Source organism: Phocoena phocoena, chromosome 11 (genome assembly GCF_963924675.1).
Source record: "Phocoena phocoena chromosome 11, mPhoPho1.1, whole genome shotgun sequence".
Taxonomy (NCBI): Eukaryota; Metazoa; Chordata; class Mammalia; order Artiodactyla; family Phocoenidae; genus Phocoena; species Phocoena phocoena.
Genome location: NC_089229.1, coordinates 93323081 through 93343928, shown reverse-complemented (window position 1 = coordinate 93343928; position 20848 = coordinate 93323081). Strand labels below are relative to the sequence as shown.

The following is a 20848-nucleotide window of genomic DNA, read 5'->3' as shown; positions in this document are numbered from 1 at the left end:
GGGGACACTCTTGCTCTGCTGGTGGGAATGTGAATTGGTTCAGCCACTGTGGAGAACAGTATGGAGGTTCCTTAAAAAACTACAAATAGAATTACCATATGACCCAGCAATCCCACTACTTGGCATATACCCTGAGAAAACCAAAATTCAAAGAGAGTCATGTACCAAAATGTTCATTGCAGCTCTATTTACAATAGCCAGGACATGGAAACAACCTAAGCGCCCATCATCGGATGAATGGATAAAGAAGATGTGGCACATATACACAATGGAATATTACTCAGCCTTAAAAAGAAATGAAATTGAGCTATTTGTAATGAGATGGATAGACCTAGAATCTGTCATACAGAGTGAAGTAAGTCAGAAAGAAAAAGACAAATACCGTATGCTAACACATATATATGGAATTTAAGGGAAAAAAATGTCATGAAGAACCTAGGGGTAAGATAGGAATAAAGACGCAGACCTACTGGAGAACGGACTTGAGGATATGGGGAGGGGGAAGGGTGAGTTTTGACAGGGCGAGAGAGAGTCATGGACATATACACACTAACAAACGTAGGAAGGTAGATAGCTGGGGGGAAGCAGCCGCAAGGCACAGGGATATTAGCTCGGTGCTTTGTGACAGCCTGGAAGGGTGGGATGGGGAGAGTGGGAGGGAGGGAGACGCAAGAGGGAAGACATATGGGAACATATGTATATGTATAGCTGATTCAGTTTGTTGTAAAGCAGAAACTAACACACCATTGTAAAGCAATTATACCCCAATAAAGATGTTTAAAAAAATAAATAAATAAATAAAATGAATTCTATGTTACTAAAAAAAAAAAAAAAAAAAAAGTTAAGTGTTTTTGTAGAACTCTGCCTATTAAGTAATGAGGAAAGTTGATAATAACACGAAGAGTCAGAAATCCTAGATGCTCTCCCTTTTAGCCCCCAGTTTTAATATTTCAGTTCTTTTGCTAACCTTGAGTGATATGTCAGTCCAGTAAATTCGGTTGTCTGTCACATCAAAATCCAAAGCAGAAGCTTCTTTGACACCAGTGAGCGGGATGGCCACGTTATTATTGTTAGTTTCCAAAGAAATTCTCCTGATATCTGCTCTCCGTGAAAACAAAAGGAAAGCCTCTGGGACAATGCAGGTCTTCATGTCACTGATGAGTTCAAAGCCAATGGGGCAGGCACAGCGAAGGCCCTGAGGTCTATAGAGGCAGAGATGGCTACATCCCCCATTCTCCTCAGCGCAGGGGTTGGAACCTAAAATTATAAAAGGGCACAGAAGGACACACGCATTGATACAATCAACACATTTTCCATTTAAAGTGACTAAGCATTTGTTTCACAAAGACCAAGGATTATATTTGCTCTCAAATCTAGAGTTTCAGCTGTAATCTCATAGACATGCACTGTGAGGGTTAATAGGGAATAAAAGGCCAGGCACAGTTGTGCAGGCCTATAGTCCCAGCTACTCAGAAGCAGGATGGCTTGAGCCCAAGAGTTTTGATCGGTAATGCTCTATGCTGATTGGGTATCCGATTAAGTTGGCATCAGTATGGTGACCTCCCAGGAGTGGGGACTACCAGGTTGCCTAAGGAGTGCTGAACTGGCCCAGGTTGAAAATGGAGCAGGTCAAAACTCTTGTGCTGATCAACTGGGAACAGAGGTATGACAAAAATACTTTCCTTTGTACCCACAGTAAACTTTAAGTAAACTATATTATTCATACAGTAGAAATTCTTTTCATGAAGGGGTGTGTGTGTGTATTAAGTTGAGCCCTTCAATTCAAACTATGTAGGCAGAGGACTAAGCCAACATTTAAAAGGTTATTCCTGCCAATCAATCTGATAACTTAAAGTTCTCATTTGTTTTTGGATAAACAACTTTAAAGAAAGTTCTTGATTCCAAAATTATTCATGGACCATCTACATGGTGCCCAGCACTAGGTCATCCCCAAATATCACTGAACTTGGTGATATGCTGAAAATATGTTTGGAGGTTTCAGGAACCAAAAGAAGAAAGTGATTTGGAGTATTTTCCCTGGGACATTTATTTAATTTCTCTGGTTCTTACATTTAGGGTTTGACAGTAGGGAGGTGGAAGGAAATGGAATGATAGTCCCTGAGAAAGAAGATAATTGTCTAAAAGCTGTTCACTGTCTTCCTTAGCCACTATAAGACACCATGGGATATGATGTAAAAGGTATCAGACTTTGAGAAAAACGTACTTGTACCACAAAGAATTTATGTATATCCCCTCAAAACATCAACAATTTACACTGCTGACTTTACAAGCTGCTGACTGTCTCTATCTTTTCTCATTCCTCGTTCAATCTCTAAGAGAACTGTGGAATTACTTACCAATGATTCGATGAACATTTGTGGCCTTCAGGCCCATGAGGTCAGGGAGCTGGTCTATGATGATTTCCCGCTCTGCACTTCGTTTGTGTACTCTTTCGATGCTACGCCTCTGCCAGTCGGTCCAGTAAACATAGTCACCCAACAAAGTAAACCCAAATATGTGGGGAATTTTGTCTTCCACTAGCACTCGTCTCCCAGTCCCATCGGTATTCATAACCTTCAAGTTTAAGTTTAAAGAGAAGGAAGAGGAAAAGATGTGTACTTATTCTTCAAACGTACGTAAAAATGACAAAACCAACTACGCCTACATCAAAATCCAAGTGTCATCTTAAGTTACTCCTGTTACAATGCTTTCACAAAGTGACAACATGTTGATTTAATGAGAAGGATTTCGAAGACTCAATGTGGGCTCATATTTTACCTCTATTTCCCCAGTCTTTTATTACCCTGCCTTCTAAAAATTCCGGCAACATTATATTTAGTAGGCACCTCCTCTACTAAATGACTGAGTAAAAATTAAAAGTACAATATTATCGCCTTAAGTTTGCTTGTACATCTGTTTTCAAATTGTAGTGTACCTTTGCACATATTATTTTATTACGTATTGTGTTTTATAACATATTTTATTTTATCCTGAGAGTTTTGCCTGTTTGACATCTAAGGAAACTAAGATTCTAATAAGGTTACACAGCTTGTAACCAGAGTTGATGTCTTTTTTAGAACTCCTTCTATTTAGTGTATTTTTTATTTCATTGTTTTTGTTTAAAAAAAAAAAACACTCTAGATACTCTCTCTGCAACTAAATTTCAAGTAACTAGGATGTGTCAGCTCTTTCCAACTACCCTACAGCACAGCGGTCCCCAACCTTTCTGGCACCGGGGACCAGTTTCGTGGAAGACAATTTTTCCACGGACTGGGTGGAGGAGGATGGTTTCAGCATGATTCAAGCACATTACATTTATTGTGCTCTTTATTTCTATTACTATTACATTGTAATATAATATGAAATACATAATGAAATAATTATACAGCTCGCCATAATGCAGAATCAGTGGGAGCCCTGAGCTTGTTTTCACTTGCCACTCACTGATAGGGTTTTGATATGAGTCTGCAAGCAACTGATGTATTATGGTCTCTGTGCAGTCAGACCTCTCTGCTCATCTGTATTTGCGACCTAGAGCCCTCCCACGTGCAGTTCACAGTAGGGTCCGCGCTCCTGTGAGAATCCAAAGCCGCCGCTGATCTGACAGGAGGCGGAGCTCAGGCAGTAATGCGACCAATGGGGAGCAGCTGTAAATACAGATGGAGCTTCGCTCGGCTCACCTCCTACTGTGCAACCCGGTTCCTAACAGACCACGGACCACTCTTGGTCCATGGCCCGGGGTTGGGGACCCCTGCTATAGCAACATTATTAAATTCGTTCTGACATTTTCATTGTAAACATCAGCAATTTCCCTAGGCGTCTTATCTGTCTCTGACATTGCAGAAACATGTACTAATCTTCTGTTCTAAAAGACAGAGGAAGTATTCTAAAGCACCAACTTCCAAGTCCTCATCTGAGAACATTTCTATCATTTAAAGTGGCCTGTGTACCAGGCAAATCAGCCTTCAAAAATGTTATTCTGTTCCTAATAACATGTACATGCAAACACCCACCTAAAAAGAAGTATCAGGCATAATCTTATACAAGTATTAGTTTTTTATTCATAAATTATATTCCATGTAAGTTAATACTGTGATGCCTAGATGGAATGACAAGCAAATATCTTTATCTCTCCTCTCTAAAAATTTTAAAACACTTGCTGACCTTCCCCAAACATCCAAACCTTGGAAACAAAATACTTAAAAATTGAGCAAAATTGTGCCATATTCTTGTATCTTCACTTGCAAATATCAATAAATATTTGATTTATATCTGATGGAAGAGAGATTATATTAGTTGGATGTTTATCTGTTCATATTAGATACAAGAGGACTTCTATTAAGCCAACTGAATAAATCTATATTTAAATATAATGTTTTTTAAAAGTCAAAAACATAGTTAAAAAGAATTAAATACTACTCCAACTCCTAACATTACACACTTTTTAGAGTTAATAATTTCTGCTTGAGACATGAGTTTAGATTTTTTACATTCACATTTTCTTGCAACAGACCATTCCTGGATATATTTTATGATGTCTATGGTTTATCTTAAAATTACTTTGGTGTTTAAGAGTAAAATGACTAAGCAGAGAAAAAGGGTTGATAATCTGTTTTCATATATAACTAGGATATAATCTCTAGAATAGCAGGAACCTAATTCATCTATTTATGTCTTTCACAGCTACTATTAAAGAGCCTGGCAGAGAACTCAATAAATATTTGTTAAATAATTTTTAAAAGGAGGGACTTCCCTGGTGGCGCAGTGGCTAAGAATCCGCCTGCCAATGCAGGGGACATGGGTTCGAGCCCTGGTCCGGGAAGATCCCACATGCCGCGGAGCAACTAAGCCTGTGCGCCACAACTACTGAGCCTGCGCTCTAGAGACCGCAAGCCACAACTACTGAGCCCGTGTGCCTAGAGCCCGTGCTCTGCAAGAAGAGAAGCCACCGCAATGAGAAGCTCGTGCACCGCAATGCAGCACAGCCCCCGCTCGCCACAACTAGAGAAAGCCCGCGCGCAGCAACGAAGACCCAACGCAGCCAAAAATAAATAAATAAATAAATTTATTTAAAAAAACAAAAAAACTTTAAAAGGAGACAGGTTTCCTAAGACCTACGACAGTCAAGAAACCTTAGTAAAAATGGAAATAAAAATTTATATAACAGTTCTTATCCTCAGATCCTAGCTTAGCCATGTGAATGAATGAAAGGTATTCTTGCCCAAATTTTAAATCCATGTGAAAATGCATACTACTGCCTACTTTTAGAGAATGGATACCTTCCTGATCCCTCCTAAAAGCAGAGCTCCAAGAAAGAATTTCTGGCCCCATTTTATTACTGCCTGGAAACTCTGATCAGAGTAAAAATTTTTCCTTTATTAGACATAATTTAGAATAGTCATTATTTTAGGTGGGAGAAGCTTATTTTAAAACTCTGTCCTTTTGCCTCCACCCTAATATGGAGATTCTCTCTTGACTCTGGTATCTTCCTCTACCCTCCTTGCAAGAATTTCCTCCCAATACTATGTCCTTCCTTCCCAGGATCTCCAATTTCTCCCTCTCCATAAGGTCCTTCTTTTCTGCCTTTAACACAGTTTCCACCACTTTAGAGAGACACTGTTTAAAAGCTGAATGATTCTGTTTTTGCTGCCATGTTCTCTGAATGATCTGTAGCTGCTGCCTCCACCCCTTACCATTCATTCCCTTACCTCCCTACAACTGGCTGACAATCCGTGACTCGGCTCAAATGACTACTGAAAATGATCAGTGACTACTTTTCTGTTCTTCTCTGCTCTTGTGCTCTTCTGCACAATCTGCTTTCTATCTCTTCATCTCCCTGGTTCCTCTCTCCTTTTTCAAACCTGGCTGGATATGTTCCAAGATTTCCTGAGTTGTTCTCTGTATATAAAACACCTTTCAACAGGCCCATCGAGTCTTAAGGCTTTAATATTACCTTATGCAGAAAAATTACAAATATGTAAAGTTCTAGTCTAAAGTCTCATCAGTTTCTACTGCAATATTTCCCACTGCATCTACCAGAAAATGTACTGCTACTTCATCTAAAATGTCATATACTTAACAGGAAACCTATCTTCTCCATTAGGGGGAGGAGTTCATCATCCTATCAGAGAGCATCTAACACAGAGTGCTAAACATTCTGTATTACAGAACTCTAAAATAATACGTTCTTACAAGCGTATGGTATAGTAAAACGTGTCTGCTTTTACCTTATTCCTCATTTCAGTATTATCTTAAATCAATTATTATCTTACGTTTAATAAACGAATACTAATTTTGCTGATTACTATGCTCCAATATTGGCCTTCCTATTAAAATTTATTTGCTGATCTAAAAGCATACACTAGTGACCTAATACTGAACTTCTTTTTAAAAATAAAATCTAAATTTCTACTTCAAAAATATTACAGGATCAACCAACTCTCCTCTCTCAGTTATGTATCCTGCAACATTCTTGTTTGTTCATTTTGAGAAATTAACAACTTAAACAAAGATAGCTTATTAGCTATGAATTTAGATAATGGGCAAAGAATGAAACTGAAAACCACAGTGAGAAAAATAACAAAAAGATAATTCCGAAAGATTCTTCTGGTTTACACAACTCAGCATTTTCTTATTTAGCATTTATTCTTCATTCTTCTGCTCTCTAAAAATCTCTTATGATTAGCAAACAATACTCTGGCAGAATTAGACAGATTTGGATTTTAAATATAAGCTCTATCACTCACTAGATACCCTTAAGGAAATTTCTCACATGTAAAATAGGGAGAGAGCACTTACATTACTGAATTACTTAGGAATTAAAGAAAAGAATGTTTACTTATATAGCACAGTATCAGATTAATAGATGCTCAGTTAAATGCTGGTTCTTGCCCTTTATTGTTTTAGTAAAATGCTTTAGTCCCTAAAAGTAAACAGCTATACTTAAATGGCTATATTTAATTAATTTAGCAAAATATAGTGCTTCAAAATAAAAATTAATACATAAATATAAAAGGATATGTGGAAGTAAAAGATCAAACAACCACACAGTTTTTTTTTTTTTGCAGTACACGGGCCTCTCACTGTTGTGGCTTCTCCCGTTGTGGAGCACAGGCTCCGGATGCGCAGGCTCAGCAGCCATGGCTCGCGAGACTAGCCGCTCCGCAGCATGTGGGATCTTCCCGGACCGGGGCACGAACCCACGTCCCCTGCATCGGCAGGCGGACTCTCAACCACTGTGCCACCAGGGAAGCCCCATCCACACAGTTTTAAGCTGAATAAAAACAGCACAGATTTTTCTGTATCCTTGCAACTAGTGGAAAACTGCAGGGCTGCAGCCTTATTCCCATTTCCAACCCCCATTTTTATTGTTTGCTTATGCTACTTAGATGCACGATAACTACAACAGTAAACAAAATGGAGCAGTTTGACAATTTGATTGGAATATACTTTCTGCTGCTCTACCAGACCCTCAACTCCACTCCCCACCCCGAATCAAACAACATTAATAAACATATCTACTAAATGCAAATCACATGAAAAGCATGATGAATGCTAAGAAGTTTACAACAGGGCCTCTTCTAGCTAAGGGATTACAATCTGGTTGAGGAAGTAAACTATATTTACATTAAAACCATAAACATACACCCTTCTCTGGCGTACAGCTAATCAGGAAAAACTTTAGGAAGGAGCAGGAGTTCAAATCCACCTTCAAGAATTAGAAGAATTTGGACAAAGAAAAAGAGAAAATGATTTTTCAGAATAAAAGAAGTAACACATGTTAAGACACAGTCATGAATGTCTTGTTTGACTGACTTTGAAAGAGTCGCTGTGAGGTAGAAAGAATACAAAAGGGACTCAGAGAGACAACACCCTATAGGAGGTATGAAATTCCAGGTAAGAAAAACTATAGAAAACAAGAAACTTCTGAAAGCACTTTAAGGAGAAGTGACATAACAAAGCTGTATTTCAGGTAGACCTCATTTACCTCTATTACTGCATCCAGATTGTGCTTAAGACAAATATCTTAAATATAGAATTACGGTTAATAAAATATTTTCAATTTCTATGGGATGATAATAGAGGTCCAAAAATCCCCTTTCTGAAAGTCTTTGGGGCTAGCTCCATTTTAGAATTTGGACTTCTCTGAAATACCGAAAGGCTAACACAAGGCACATGGCGTATCACCTCTACCTGGGTCCAGGGCAGCACGTCATTGCCAAGCATGATAATATTTTTCCAGCAAGACATATACATATTCCCACAAAGGGGGATAAACAGGGACTACAATTAGTCTTACACTGCTTCAAGTCAGACTCTTTTTTTTTAAAGTGTTTTTGATGTGGACCATTTTTAAAGTCTTTATTGAATTTGTTACAATACTGCTTCCATTTTGTGTTTTGGTTTTCTTGGGCTCCCCCACCAGGGATGGAACCCGCACCCACTGCCTGGACCGCCAGGGAAGTCCCTCAAGCCAGACTCTCTACCAACTGAATTAATAAAAATAACTTTCGGTTTCAAGAGTTTTGGATTTCAGAATTGCACATAAAGGACTGTAGGTTAGGAATGCTTTGGTGATCTTCACTCTGGTCCCCTGACAAAACTGGGGCTTGGATCAGTGTTAATGCTGATCTAAGTGCAAGCAAGGGTCTCAGGAAGAAGAAAAACAAGCAAAGGACATGTTAAAAAGATAAGGTAATTTTTAGCAACATCTGGCAAATCAACAACAAATGACAATGAAGGTCTTAAGATCTTTAGAATAGCACAGAGTCCAAGAACTCAAATATAGTTCCCTAAAAGCCACAGCTAAGGATTTTGTAGCTTTGCACACTAGAGTAGTAGTCCCTTCCAGCTAGCTATTCCTTGTTCTCTCACTTTAAAGGCAAAAACTAAAAGTGTTTTTTTGTGGTTTTTTTTGGGGTGGGTGGGTAGTAGGGTAAATAAAGTACACACTAAAGCTAGATATAGCACATCTATTTCACATTAAACAATGTAATTAAGATATGCTAAGATACTTTAAATGTAAGTTTGTAACCACACTGCTTCCCTTAATTCCCTATCTTCCCATTCTTGACTGTTGTAGTAGCTTTTTACAACAGGGTTGGGTCTAGAACAGTGCTGGCCAAAAGAAATACAAGTTACAAATGTGAGTCATGTGTGTAATTTAAAATTTTCTAGGAGCCAGATTTTCTTAAAGTTTTTTAAAAAAACAGGTAAAGGAAATTTTAATAATATATTTAATCTATTCATATATATCCAAAATATTTTATTTCAACATGTAACCACTCTTTAAAAATTTATTAGCGAGACTTTATGTTTTTTCTTACTAGGTCTTCTTAGTATGCATTTTACACTTCAAGCATCTCAGTTCAGAGCAGCCACATTATAGGTGCTCCGTAGCCGTATGTGGTTACTGGCTACCCTAGTGGACTGTGCAGGATTAGAATTTCATGGTGGTGACTATACAGCCCACAACAAAGTTAATTTACTCCTGTTTTAGATTAGACCCCTGTCCCCCCTCAAACCTGCCACCTTCAGGGTTGCCCTAGACTCATCAGGCTCCGTAAAGCCACAAACAAATGTCTTCCATTTCGTCTTTCCTCCCTCCCCAGCTATGCTATACTTAATTCTAATATGGGTTAAAATTACTTCAAAAAATGATTTCTCATGAAAAGAATAAAACTCTACTTTTTTCATCTTTTATCACATTTGTAAGTTTACATTTCAAAGTACTAGCTGAGATTTGCAAGAGTAAGGACAAAGGCATGATTCTTTCATTTCTTTTAAGTTATATCAAAATAAAAGTATTAAAATCACATTTATATTAATAAGAGAATCCCTATCTGCCATCTCCTTGGCTCTCCCCTTAAGAGCATTCTAGATTGACAGATAATGGTTGAAGCCAGGTAGTTCCTGAGTATCTTTACTCTGCTTTACTACATGTCTGAAATTTTCCATAATTAAAAAAAAAGATGAAGAGAGGAAAGATAAGGGAAAAGTCCACGGGCACCTGAAAAATAATAATAGTTGTTAGTAATAAATGCTGTTATCATTTTTGTTGTTCATATGATGTAGGAGGCAATTTATAAGAATCCTCTGAAGAAATTAAGGGATCAAAAACACACAAAATCTGATTGTGAGACTTTACTTCTAAAGAACTACATATTTCCCTTTATACAGAGTCTGATTACTTTCTGAAATGTGTTTCCTTCCATTACTTTTGCAGAGTTGACACTTCTTAGACAATTGGCTTCTGCCCTAAATGCTTCTCTTTTATCAGCCACACAATCTCTCTCTACTACTGGGCAGAAGCAACATAGAGAAACAAGAACATGTTGCTTTGTCTCAAAGAAAATTACTGTTACACTTCTCATACCCAAGGAGTAACAGTTTTGGACAGGTTACTAGGTTTGTAAATACAGTTTTAAGCCCCTTTATGTTTAAAATAACAACCCAAATCCTGGTAAAAGCTTGCTTGTACATTCTGAACCCAGAACAAACGCACCATTTTAGGCCAATCCAAAAGATAACCCTTATGCTTTAAAAGCTGAGCCAACACTAATTAAATCTTCTTGAGGGTGTGTTTCACCATATTACCTCAGAGTGGTTTAATTAAACTAAAATTAGGCTTCTGTCACTTCTAAAATCTACCTCCAAATCTGAACCAGAGTCTCCAGTGGTTTCAGCTGCTTCAACCACATTGTGGTATGGATTTAACATTCTGAGGCATTTCCAAATATTGCAAACCACACTGAGCATACGGGCTACAACAGGAAACAGATGTGGGTTAACCAGAACATTATCTTCACAGAGAGGAGGTAATGGCAAACCTTCTGCAGACATCACATCCGGTTTTTTTGAGCAGTTTCATCAGCCCATTAAATACCAAGACAGGATTACCCATGAAATCCTGGAACGCAGTCAGTCTACTACCAAAGTTGCTGCTATGCAAATTCACTTGACTGGACATGTTCAAGAAATAGATGACAACAGGACAACCAGGCACCCATCATAAAATGCTATCAAGTTCCAAAAAAGAAATGCAAATGAACCATTCCTCTTATACTGTTCCAGCCAATATCCAAAACAAGTAGTAAATTAAAAGTTTATATATATATATATATATATATATATATATATATATATATGAGAGACAAATAGGTATCATTGGGGGCTGATTCATATACTTCATAGGTTATAAAGTATAATTTCATAGAAATGGCATTTTTGAAAACTATATCAATGGAAATAACATTTCAGTCATGCAGAATCTCACTGGGGTGAGAAGGAAAGAGAAATGCTTTGCATCCAGTAGGGGAAGCAAAGGGACGCCATGCACCTGTTTAAGAGAGCAGTAACGGCAAATTCAGTGCTGCATTCAAAGCCTTTAACCTACTTCAAGACATATTATGTCTGAGTAAATACAAGTGATTTTTAATATGGAAAGAAAAAGTATCAAACTTGCACTAGGTAGTTTCATAATATTTTTTCAAGGAGTCGTGCTTAGAATATTAAACATTTGCAGTTACTATGCTCTTTTACCGATAGAGCTACGAATTGCTATTGTGACCAAAGCATTCTAAAACATGAATTACTCAGAAAAACTATAAAATTCAGAACAGATTTTCAGCTGAAGGTATCACTATGATGAAAACCAACACCACCTTAGTCAATACGCAAATGCTTCATGAGATACTTGTGAGAACCCCACTGTCCTGGAGCCTTTAATAAACCCTAAGGGAAGCACATTAGCATATTAACAAGGGAAAAATGCTCCCTTTCCTCTCATTCTTTTCAAGCACAACTAACATATATTTGGAGTCTTAGTAGGAAAAAAAAAAAAAATCAACTCTAACATCTTAGTATTAAGACAAATTGCTCAAGTACCCATGAGCACGCCTTATGCCCAGATACTGGTTTTTAAATACTATTCTTCATTAAAAAGAACCATGGCTCCTTGGCATGGGAAATAAGAGAAAGCTGGAATATGCTGTTGTTCCAAAAAGTATTTTAAAAATGACAGCGGCTCCTTACAAAATTAAAATTAAATTACCATTTGATTCAGCAATCCTACTTCTGGTACATACCCAAAAGAAATGAAAACAGGATCCCAAAGAGATATCGGCACACTCATGTTCACTGCAGCAGTATTCACAACAGCCAAGAGGTAGAACCAACTTAAATGTCCATCAACAGATGAATGGATAGAGAAAATACGGTATATACATACAATGGAATATTATTCAGCCTTAAAAAAGACGGGAATCCTGTCACAGACCACAACTCGGATGAACACTGAGGACATATGCTAAATGAAATAAAGCCAGTCACAAGAAGATAATACTGCATGGTTCCACTTATAAGAGGTATCTACAGTAATCAAACCCTTAGAAACAGAAAGTGAAATGGCAGTTGCCAGGGGCTGGTGGGGAAGCAGTTGTTCAAAAGGAATGGAGATTCAACTTTGCAAGATGAAAAAGTTCTACAGATCTTGCAGAACAATGTGCATATAATTAGCACCACTGTACACTTAAAAATGGTTAAGATGGTAGGTTTTATGTTATGTGTTTTTCACCACAATTTAAAAAAAAAAAAGATGGAGGCATGTCAAAAGGACACAGAATCACCTTGAAGGTGATCCTAATGCCAATTCTGGAACATTTTTTGCAACGATATAATGATGATAACGAAATATACCCTGTAGAATAAACTGAACATCCATGGGCTCATATATATACATATATATGTGCATACATATATATATGAATAATTGAATAAATAGGAAAGGGGACACCTCTTCCTTATGGGAGAATTCCAATTAATATAACAGGAATAATGGAAATGGTATCAGTGTTCACTTCCTGGTGTTGATCACTATTCTATGAGTATGTAAAATGAACCTGGGTGAAAGTTTTATTACTCTTGCAAATTTTTTGTTGAAGTCTGAAATTATTTCAAAATGAACAGTCTAAAAAAGAGGCAGCAGAACTCAACACAAAAAGTACTGTTATTAGGAATCAGGAAACTTGAATTCCATTGTTTTCTTCATAAATAGCAAGTTCTATGACCTTTGACAAATTAAAGAAGCTAACTAATCAAAAAGCAACAAACACTGCTGAATTCTGGGAAGAGAAACCTGGGATAGGAAGAACAAATGTTTGTGTAAGTATATGACACTATCTAGAAATCATCTGATAATGTCTAAACCGTCTGAACATGGCTTTTTTCCCAAAGACAACAACACTTTGAAAACCCATGAAACTCTGTTTGCTTACTATCTATAGACTAATGAAATCTATTGTGGCAGAGAAGGGTTTGGGAATTTTCCCCCATATTTTAAGAATAACACTGTAACTAAAACACAATAGTAGTGTTATAAATCTCAACCAGACATAAAGACCAAGTCATAAATCAATCTAAAATCAAAAATAAATGAACATTTAACGTTTTAAATGTCTAAAGCTAAGTGAAAGAAGCCATACTTATAAGGCAACATACTGTATGATTCCATTTATGCAAATCTAGGTGCAGAGGTTGCCGGAGAGTGGGTGTGGGGAGTTGAAAATAAAGGGGCAGCACAAGGCAGTTTTTGTGATTGATGGAAATGTTCTGTATCTTAATTGTGGTGGTGGCTACATGACTCTATGCACTTATTAAAACTTATAGAACTGTAAAAAAAATCAATCAAAAACAAAAAACTGAACAGGGTCCATTTATTAATAGCATAAAGCCTCTAATTTCAGTCCTACTTACAAGCTCTACAAGCCTGGCAGATCTCAGAAGCTCAAAATTATAAATGAAATAACAAAATACTAATCTATTGAAAATCTTAGCACTATAAAAGGGATTCTAACTCCTTCCCTCAGATTATTATTTCAGATCAAATCTACCAAAAAAACAAATCATAGTACAATGAATGAAGAGTTTAGGAAATCTATTAAGAGTTCAACAAAAAAATTACAGGGCCTGCATTATAACATTCTCAACATTTTAAAATTGTAAGCTACACTTAAAGTGGAAAAAAAATTGAAGGAGAATCATTTGCTCGTTATGGATAACTTCAGCAATGACTATTACACAGAATCCTTAAATAGCTGGTGATAAATTAAGTTGAAACAAGAAGTTAAAATACTTGTTATTGTTAACATTGCTCTATGTTTTGCAAATTCCCTCCCAAGAAGTCCGAAAACTGTGGTCCTTGCCATTATATTACTTTTTACCCTTTCCAAACCTTTTAAAAACAGTAAAAATAAAATCTCTATGACCCCTCTAAAAGTATAATAATTTCCCAGCTACAGGGAAATAACCTCCTGAAAAATAATGTTTTACATGAACTCCATTAACATTTACATGTTTGGCAAGCTTCAAACAACAGCTTTAAACATTTATTTAAACCACCATGCATATTAATAATGGAGTAGCCTGCATACAGGTCAACGCAAAATCTAAATGAATAGCTTACCAGAAGTCACTAAAACTGAGTTACTAAAGATATTGAACCCCCAACAGGCAAGTTTTCTTTAGGTGATAGGAATTAAAGGCACAGTAAATAAGGAAAAATTTAAAGAAAAAAAGAAAACAGTCATGTCATCTTCAATATAGATTCCCTTTTAGCAACTCTCCCAAGCAAAGTGTTTTATTTGTTCTTAACCTATGACATGCAGTTAATATAAAAAACATCAAAAAATGTTATAACTGGAAAGAACCTAAAGATCACCTGGTTCAAATGACCTCATTGGCCAAAATACAAAGACCGGAGATTATGTGAATTATCTAAAGTCACCGAGTTAAATGGCAAAATCAAACAAGAACTAGATCAGGGTCCAATATTATAAAATGTTTCAACAGAACATCTAGAGATTACCTCCATAAAAACTAAACACTAGGGCTTCCCTGCTGGCGCAGTGGTTGAGAGTCCACCTGCCGATGCAGGGGACACGGGTTCGTGCCCCGGTCCGGGAAGATCCCACATGCCACGGAGTGGCCGGGCCTGTGAGCCATGGCCGCTGAGCCTGTGTGTCCGGAGCCTGTGCTCCGCAACGGGAGAGGCCACAGCAGTGAGAGGCCCGCGTACCGCAAAAAAGAACAAAAACAACAACAACAAAAAAAAAAAAACCCACTGTTATAAACTGTAAAGAGGATGACCTCTCTTCTCAAGAAAGTAGGACAATGAAATCAGGACTCTTACTTCAGGGGTACAAAAACCAAAGGAATAAAAAAGGTACTTCTAAAATAATGACTGTAACTAAAAACAGCTCCCCACATATTAAATGGTTTTATACTAAAACATGAGGCGAAAAAGTATAATAGCAGAACATTTAAAAAACAATCCAAGTGCAAGTTCAAACTTGGTCACTAAGTGCTTTCTAAGTACCAAATGAACAGATTATCCTAATTTACATAGATAAAATTATACTAACTCCAACGTGAGGCAACTGCATCTTGTTTGATGAGGCTCCAGGGTTTGCTGTGCCAGTTCAGGAAAATATGATTACACCTATCATCAAGCAAGTTTCTCTAACCATAAATACGTGCAATAAGTTTTTTCGAGCCAGACAAAGTAGAGGAGATAATGAGATGACAGAGCATACAACTGGACAGTACACTACTCTGGCTGCTATGGATGATAACAAGTTAAATAATGTTGTTAGAATTGTACATCAACAGGTAGCCTTTAAATAGGAGTTCAAAGATAGAGATAATCATAAGATACACCCCTATCAGAAACAAGATGATAGCCCATGCTTACACCTCAGTGAATACAGTCTCCAAATCCAGGTATTCTGTTCGGCTGAGGAATCTAATAATGGAATTTATCAAAATCATTCTTCCGTTATTATATGTCAAGAAGATGTGGGGAAAAATATATATTCATATATATACATACATATAGTGTGGTAGAGTAGTAGGAATGGGCAAAGATTCAGGTATTTAAGTTATCCTGAACATTCCTCTAAAAGTAAAACCAATTTTAAGGAACACTTATAAACTGGCAAAGATTCAAAAGAAAGAACTTGTTGGTACTTGTCATACACTCAGGAGAGCTTTATCTCAACAACAGATGATTATATTATTATAATTTCTTAAGGAGGAATTAATCTTAGAAAAAACAGTAAGAAAAACCATCATAAATGGGTCCTTGTGTGTTTTAACAGAGTTTCACAATACACGGGCTAAAGACGCCACAGAAATTACTTTAAAAAAAATCTGGATACTTGGGAAACAAATTTCTTTATAAGAGTACTGATTAAACAGAGGAAGTTGTCACGAGAGGAAAATACAGCCCTGCATAATAACCTGTTTCTGTTTCCCAACAAAATTGTGCCAGGTATAATTAGATTTTGACAAAACTACCTATGACACTGTTCTCTAAACTAGGGAAATTTACAATAAAAGAGATGTGAAATAATTCTACATGTCCTTGAAGTAAACAAGAAAAATCTCTCTCTTCACCTACAACCACTAGGTGTTGCTGCATTTGTCAGCATAAGCTCAGAAATGAAAAGGGGGAAAAAATGAATAAAAAGTATATAATGAGAAAGTAAACTGTGAGAAAATTTCAGCTATGACAATATTATTATTTTCAATAAAACCAGTGACTGAAAACGCATTAACTGAAAATGTTTTAAACTTATAAATTACTATGATATGTCTTCACTATTGGTAAGCAGTACTGCAGGCCCTCAGTACAACCAATGTTTCTGGCAGTTAAAACGGACTGAGAAAAATGAGAATAGTGTTAAGACACAATGTGCTTCTGCCTACTGCAGGGTCTTATAAAGTTGAAATAAAGGCTTGTTTGATGTTCCCCAACCAGAAAAAAGAAAATGATCCTTTCTGCTAATGCTTTAGTATTTATTATCAGGAAGCCCCAGAACACTACAGTAACACTTGGGTGGGGAGTAGAGGGGACCCCAGTGCAGACAAGTAAACTAGAAACTTGTATGTAAAAGGTGAGGAAATGATTTCAGCATAATGAAGAAACGTAAATAAGTACCAGGAAGTACCTTTTAAATAACACCTACAGTTAAGTGGTCACTATCAGTTGCAAAGTAGGGAAATCAGACATATCCTCACAAACACATTCTTATATTAAAGCACCAGCCAATACGATGACTGTCTTTTTAAAAAATGTGACATCATCAGCAATTCCCTATGTACCATCCCTCTCTGCGGAATTGGTTATAGACCTCAGGTAAACCTATTTATTCTTTCTCGCAACTCTGTACAACAGAAGTCGAGTCTGAAACCCAGAGCTCCCCATTAATTTTCTCTGGTTTCCCCAATCCTCACACCCAGCTCCCCAATATCCAGCATCTGGTTACATCAACACTTACCCAAAAAAGTGAGTGAGAACCTGATCTAAGGAATCTCCACTGAGGGAGCAGAGAGCATAAGCGAATGAACATTTTAAGCTCTTCCCATAAGACCCACTCAAAACACAAGAGTTTACTATGCCTTACACTGCTACATAATTTATCAAATACTTATCTTTTCTTCCCAAATGTACTGGAAACATATATCCCAAGTAAACTCTCAGTCTTCCAGAAAAGAATAAGGCCACTACAACCATAATTTAATATTTTCTTATAGTCCCGGGAAAAAGTACCTTTCATTCTTGGGCATGACAAAAGCAGGGAAGCTTTCTTAAGAGAAGGAGAGTAGCAAGGAGCATGTGACCTAGACTAGGGTCAGATCAGCACCTAGGATCAGCTGATACGTAACAAGAGGCTAGCAAGTAATCCTAGAAAAAGAAGCATTTTTAAAATTCTGTGTCTTCCCAAAAGTTTTAGTCGACCTACTACTGAGTAAAGAAAAATGAAAAAGCTGGTGGTTACAGTTGCTCCTATAATCACTACTAGTCTCAGAGAGGGAAACTAACAGTTTTTCTCCCTCAGTTATGCAATATGAAGAGCTGTGCTCTTTCCTTAGTTTGCCATATACCAGCAATTTTACATATCGTTGTAAATTTGAGGGTAACAGATAACAATATCTGCTCTCTTTATTTCCCAGATGTGTCTGTAAAAAGAATTTTTTTTACATTGTAATTGTAATTAAAATTACAAATCAATTAGGGAAACTTCATCAGAATCTCTGGGGAAAGAATGAGGGGAGGTCATTGTGTGTATAATTTGGTGGAAGGAGATATATCACTAACCTCAAATAATCTGTCAAAAGGGGGACAAACAACAAATAGCAGCTGTGTTCCAGTAAACCTGGAAGAAGAGAAATAGATCTGAAAGGTAAGTTTAAGGATGCTGGTACAAGTCAAGGAGGAAGGAAATAAGAAGTGAGAAAGCAAATGACACCACTTACATACATATACACAGCTCAAAAAGCCGGAACTAATACTAATTTTAAGACCTACTGCACTTCCTGCAAACTAAGAAAATAAATCCTGTAAAATGAATATTAGATATTGTTATATAATGTGTATTCATTTTTATTCTTAAACACTGTCATTCAGAACCTCCATAAATTCCCATTTCTTTACCTGAATCCCTCCTGAACTATTTGTGGTTTTGAATGAATTTCTATATCTAAAGTGCTAAAAGTGATCTGCAGTAGGGAAAATAAGACTTGAAAAATTCCTAGAAAGAAACAAATGTTTTATTTACCATCTAATCAGTCAGTCATAGTAAGCTAAGAAAGATCAAATACAGAATTTTTTAAATCCCTATAAAATAATAAATCACGTGTTCTTCCGTGATGTAAATTATGTGCTCTTTCCTTATGTGCAGACATTCCTCTGGGACACATGGACTTAAACTAAGAGTAGTATACCTATATACTCATGTATAGTCCACAGCTGATCAACAATACACATTTGTGAACTGGATGGGAATGTTGTGAGATTTGTACTCAAGCCTACCCAAGTGAAGCTAACAGCCTGTCTGAAAAGTGAACTCATAACCTTTGTCTCATTAGCACTGCACTCCAGCTGCTAGATTCAAACCTAACTTGGATTTAAAGGGGGTGGGGGCAGTGAAACACTAACAACAGGAAGAAAATTTATATAGTCAAGTCCATGCATAATTTTCTATTAATGGAAACCAGCTGCAAGAGTTGAAGATGGTTTTCAGTATTTAAGCCTGGTGGAATACTAATGGGTTTTTTCTATTCCAAGATTCCATTCTTAAAGGAAGGCCCTTTAACTCATTATTCCCTCAGAGTCCCTGACATTCCTAAGAATCACCTTTCTAAAGTAACTGCTCCAGAGCCCAAATTATCTATCTATTGCAAGATGTGTGCTGTGCCTTTGAAGAGCCATTCAAAGCTATTCCTTATATGAGAAGTCATGTGTTTTCCAAAGAAATACTGTGATCAAAACTCTGTTTTAAGTATGTGATTCACAAGACCTCTAGCAATTCAAAGTTGTAAAGTTAGACTTCACAATCAATTATCAAGGATATATGCTCTTCACAAAACAATGTGATAAAACAGTCACATATTCACATATGGTGGTTGTTTCCACCGTAATTCTATTCTGATTGCCCTTAGTTCTATCATTTGGAAAATATTTCCCCCAAGCTTTGGCTAATTAATTTTTCTCCCACACAGCTCATAAATCAATTTAAAAACCATTCACATGTAACCATCTTAATAGTTAATATATGCCACCACCTGCCCCAACACCATCACCAACAGAAAGTATATATGCATGTATGGGCTTTGTTGTCCTGACGACTATCAGCTCTTTCAGTCTAGAGCTTATGTAATATTTGGTTTGTGCAAACTGCCCCTAGGAAATTCAGGCAGTGGTTTTACCCATAATGAGAAAAATCATTCACATAACCTTTTAAGACTAGAGGTACATGAATACCCATTTCTCATGCCAGTGTAACTCAGAAATTTTATGGTTAGATGGAAGAAAATACACAATCCCTAGAATCCTAAAGGTTGAATAAAATACCTCCGGCACCCCAGTGAAGATGCAAGAGTATCTGCATCAAATTACCATTAATTCAAAAACGATTATAAAACTGGTTTCAAAATGAAAAAGCAAGAAACAAACCTCAATTTTGTCTGTTTTGGCATCTCCCCAGTATATTTTGCCTTCATCATAATCCAAGGCTAAACCATTTGGCCAACCAAGAGAAGTGTTAACCAACACTACTCGATCAGAACCATCCAGAGCTGCTCGCTCAATTTTCGGGATTTCTCCCCAGTCAGTCCAATACATGTACCTATAGAAGTACACAGAATATGAGCTAAAAACAGATAATAAACTGTAACTTTCAGATATCCTAAAGGTGAGATCCACCCCTCCTTTACACTGATCATCCGTTAACACCACAGAAGGAAAAAAAACATAAGACAAACATACGAAGAGTAAGTTTAAGACATTTATAACAGCAGTGTGTAAGCTTGTAGAAAATTTTCAGAATGAAACAGTGTTTTCTAGAACTGATAATGCCTCCCAATAATGATATTCTATTTTCAGTTGTGTTTTTCAAAATATTTTGTACTCCTTCCCAGGAACAGTCCTCTCTTTCTTGCTGGCTTGTCATCTCTGGCACAAAAAGGTTAAACCAGTAGTAATATTCAGATGGCAAACTGATTTCCCCAAATCACTAACTCCTCCTGTAGCACTAAGTGATTCTTGAGGCTCCTGAGAATTTAAGGGGCTCGAAGGCATTGGTATGCACTGAGGTGTAATAATTTGTCATTATGTTCACCCTCAGGATGAATCTCATAGTAACAAACAACACTGGTGAGGATGTAGAAAGCTGTGTTTCCCTGGACCATCGTCAGGGTGTTATAGCCAAAAAAAAAAAAGACTAGGCATAAAGCTACATGGCCTGACCAAGTTTTGGAAATCAAATCATTTATATGCTTGTGGACATAC

The 20848-nt window shown here is 36.9% G+C and overlaps 1 protein-coding gene across 5 annotated transcripts in view; it reads right to left on the bottom strand.

Annotated features, from left to right (window-relative positions):
* Positions 1 to 20848, bottom strand: part of LRP6 (LDL receptor related protein 6) — a 161897-nt gene that overhangs the window by 53273 nt on the left and 87776 nt on the right. For 4 of the 5 annotated variants that reach the window (XM_065887395.1, XM_065887396.1, XM_065887397.1 and 1 more), the window contains exons 6-8: positions 20015 to 20186; positions 2358 to 2574; positions 968 to 1257 (exon numbers count right to left, since the gene is read on the bottom strand). In XM_065887395.1, coding sequence (XP_065743467.1) covers positions 968 to 1257; positions 2358 to 2574; positions 20015 to 20186 — 679 coding nt within the window. The remainder of the gene's footprint in view (positions 1 to 967; positions 1258 to 2357; positions 2575 to 20014; positions 20187 to 20848) is intronic. The other variant, XM_065887399.1, reaches the window with a different exon arrangement.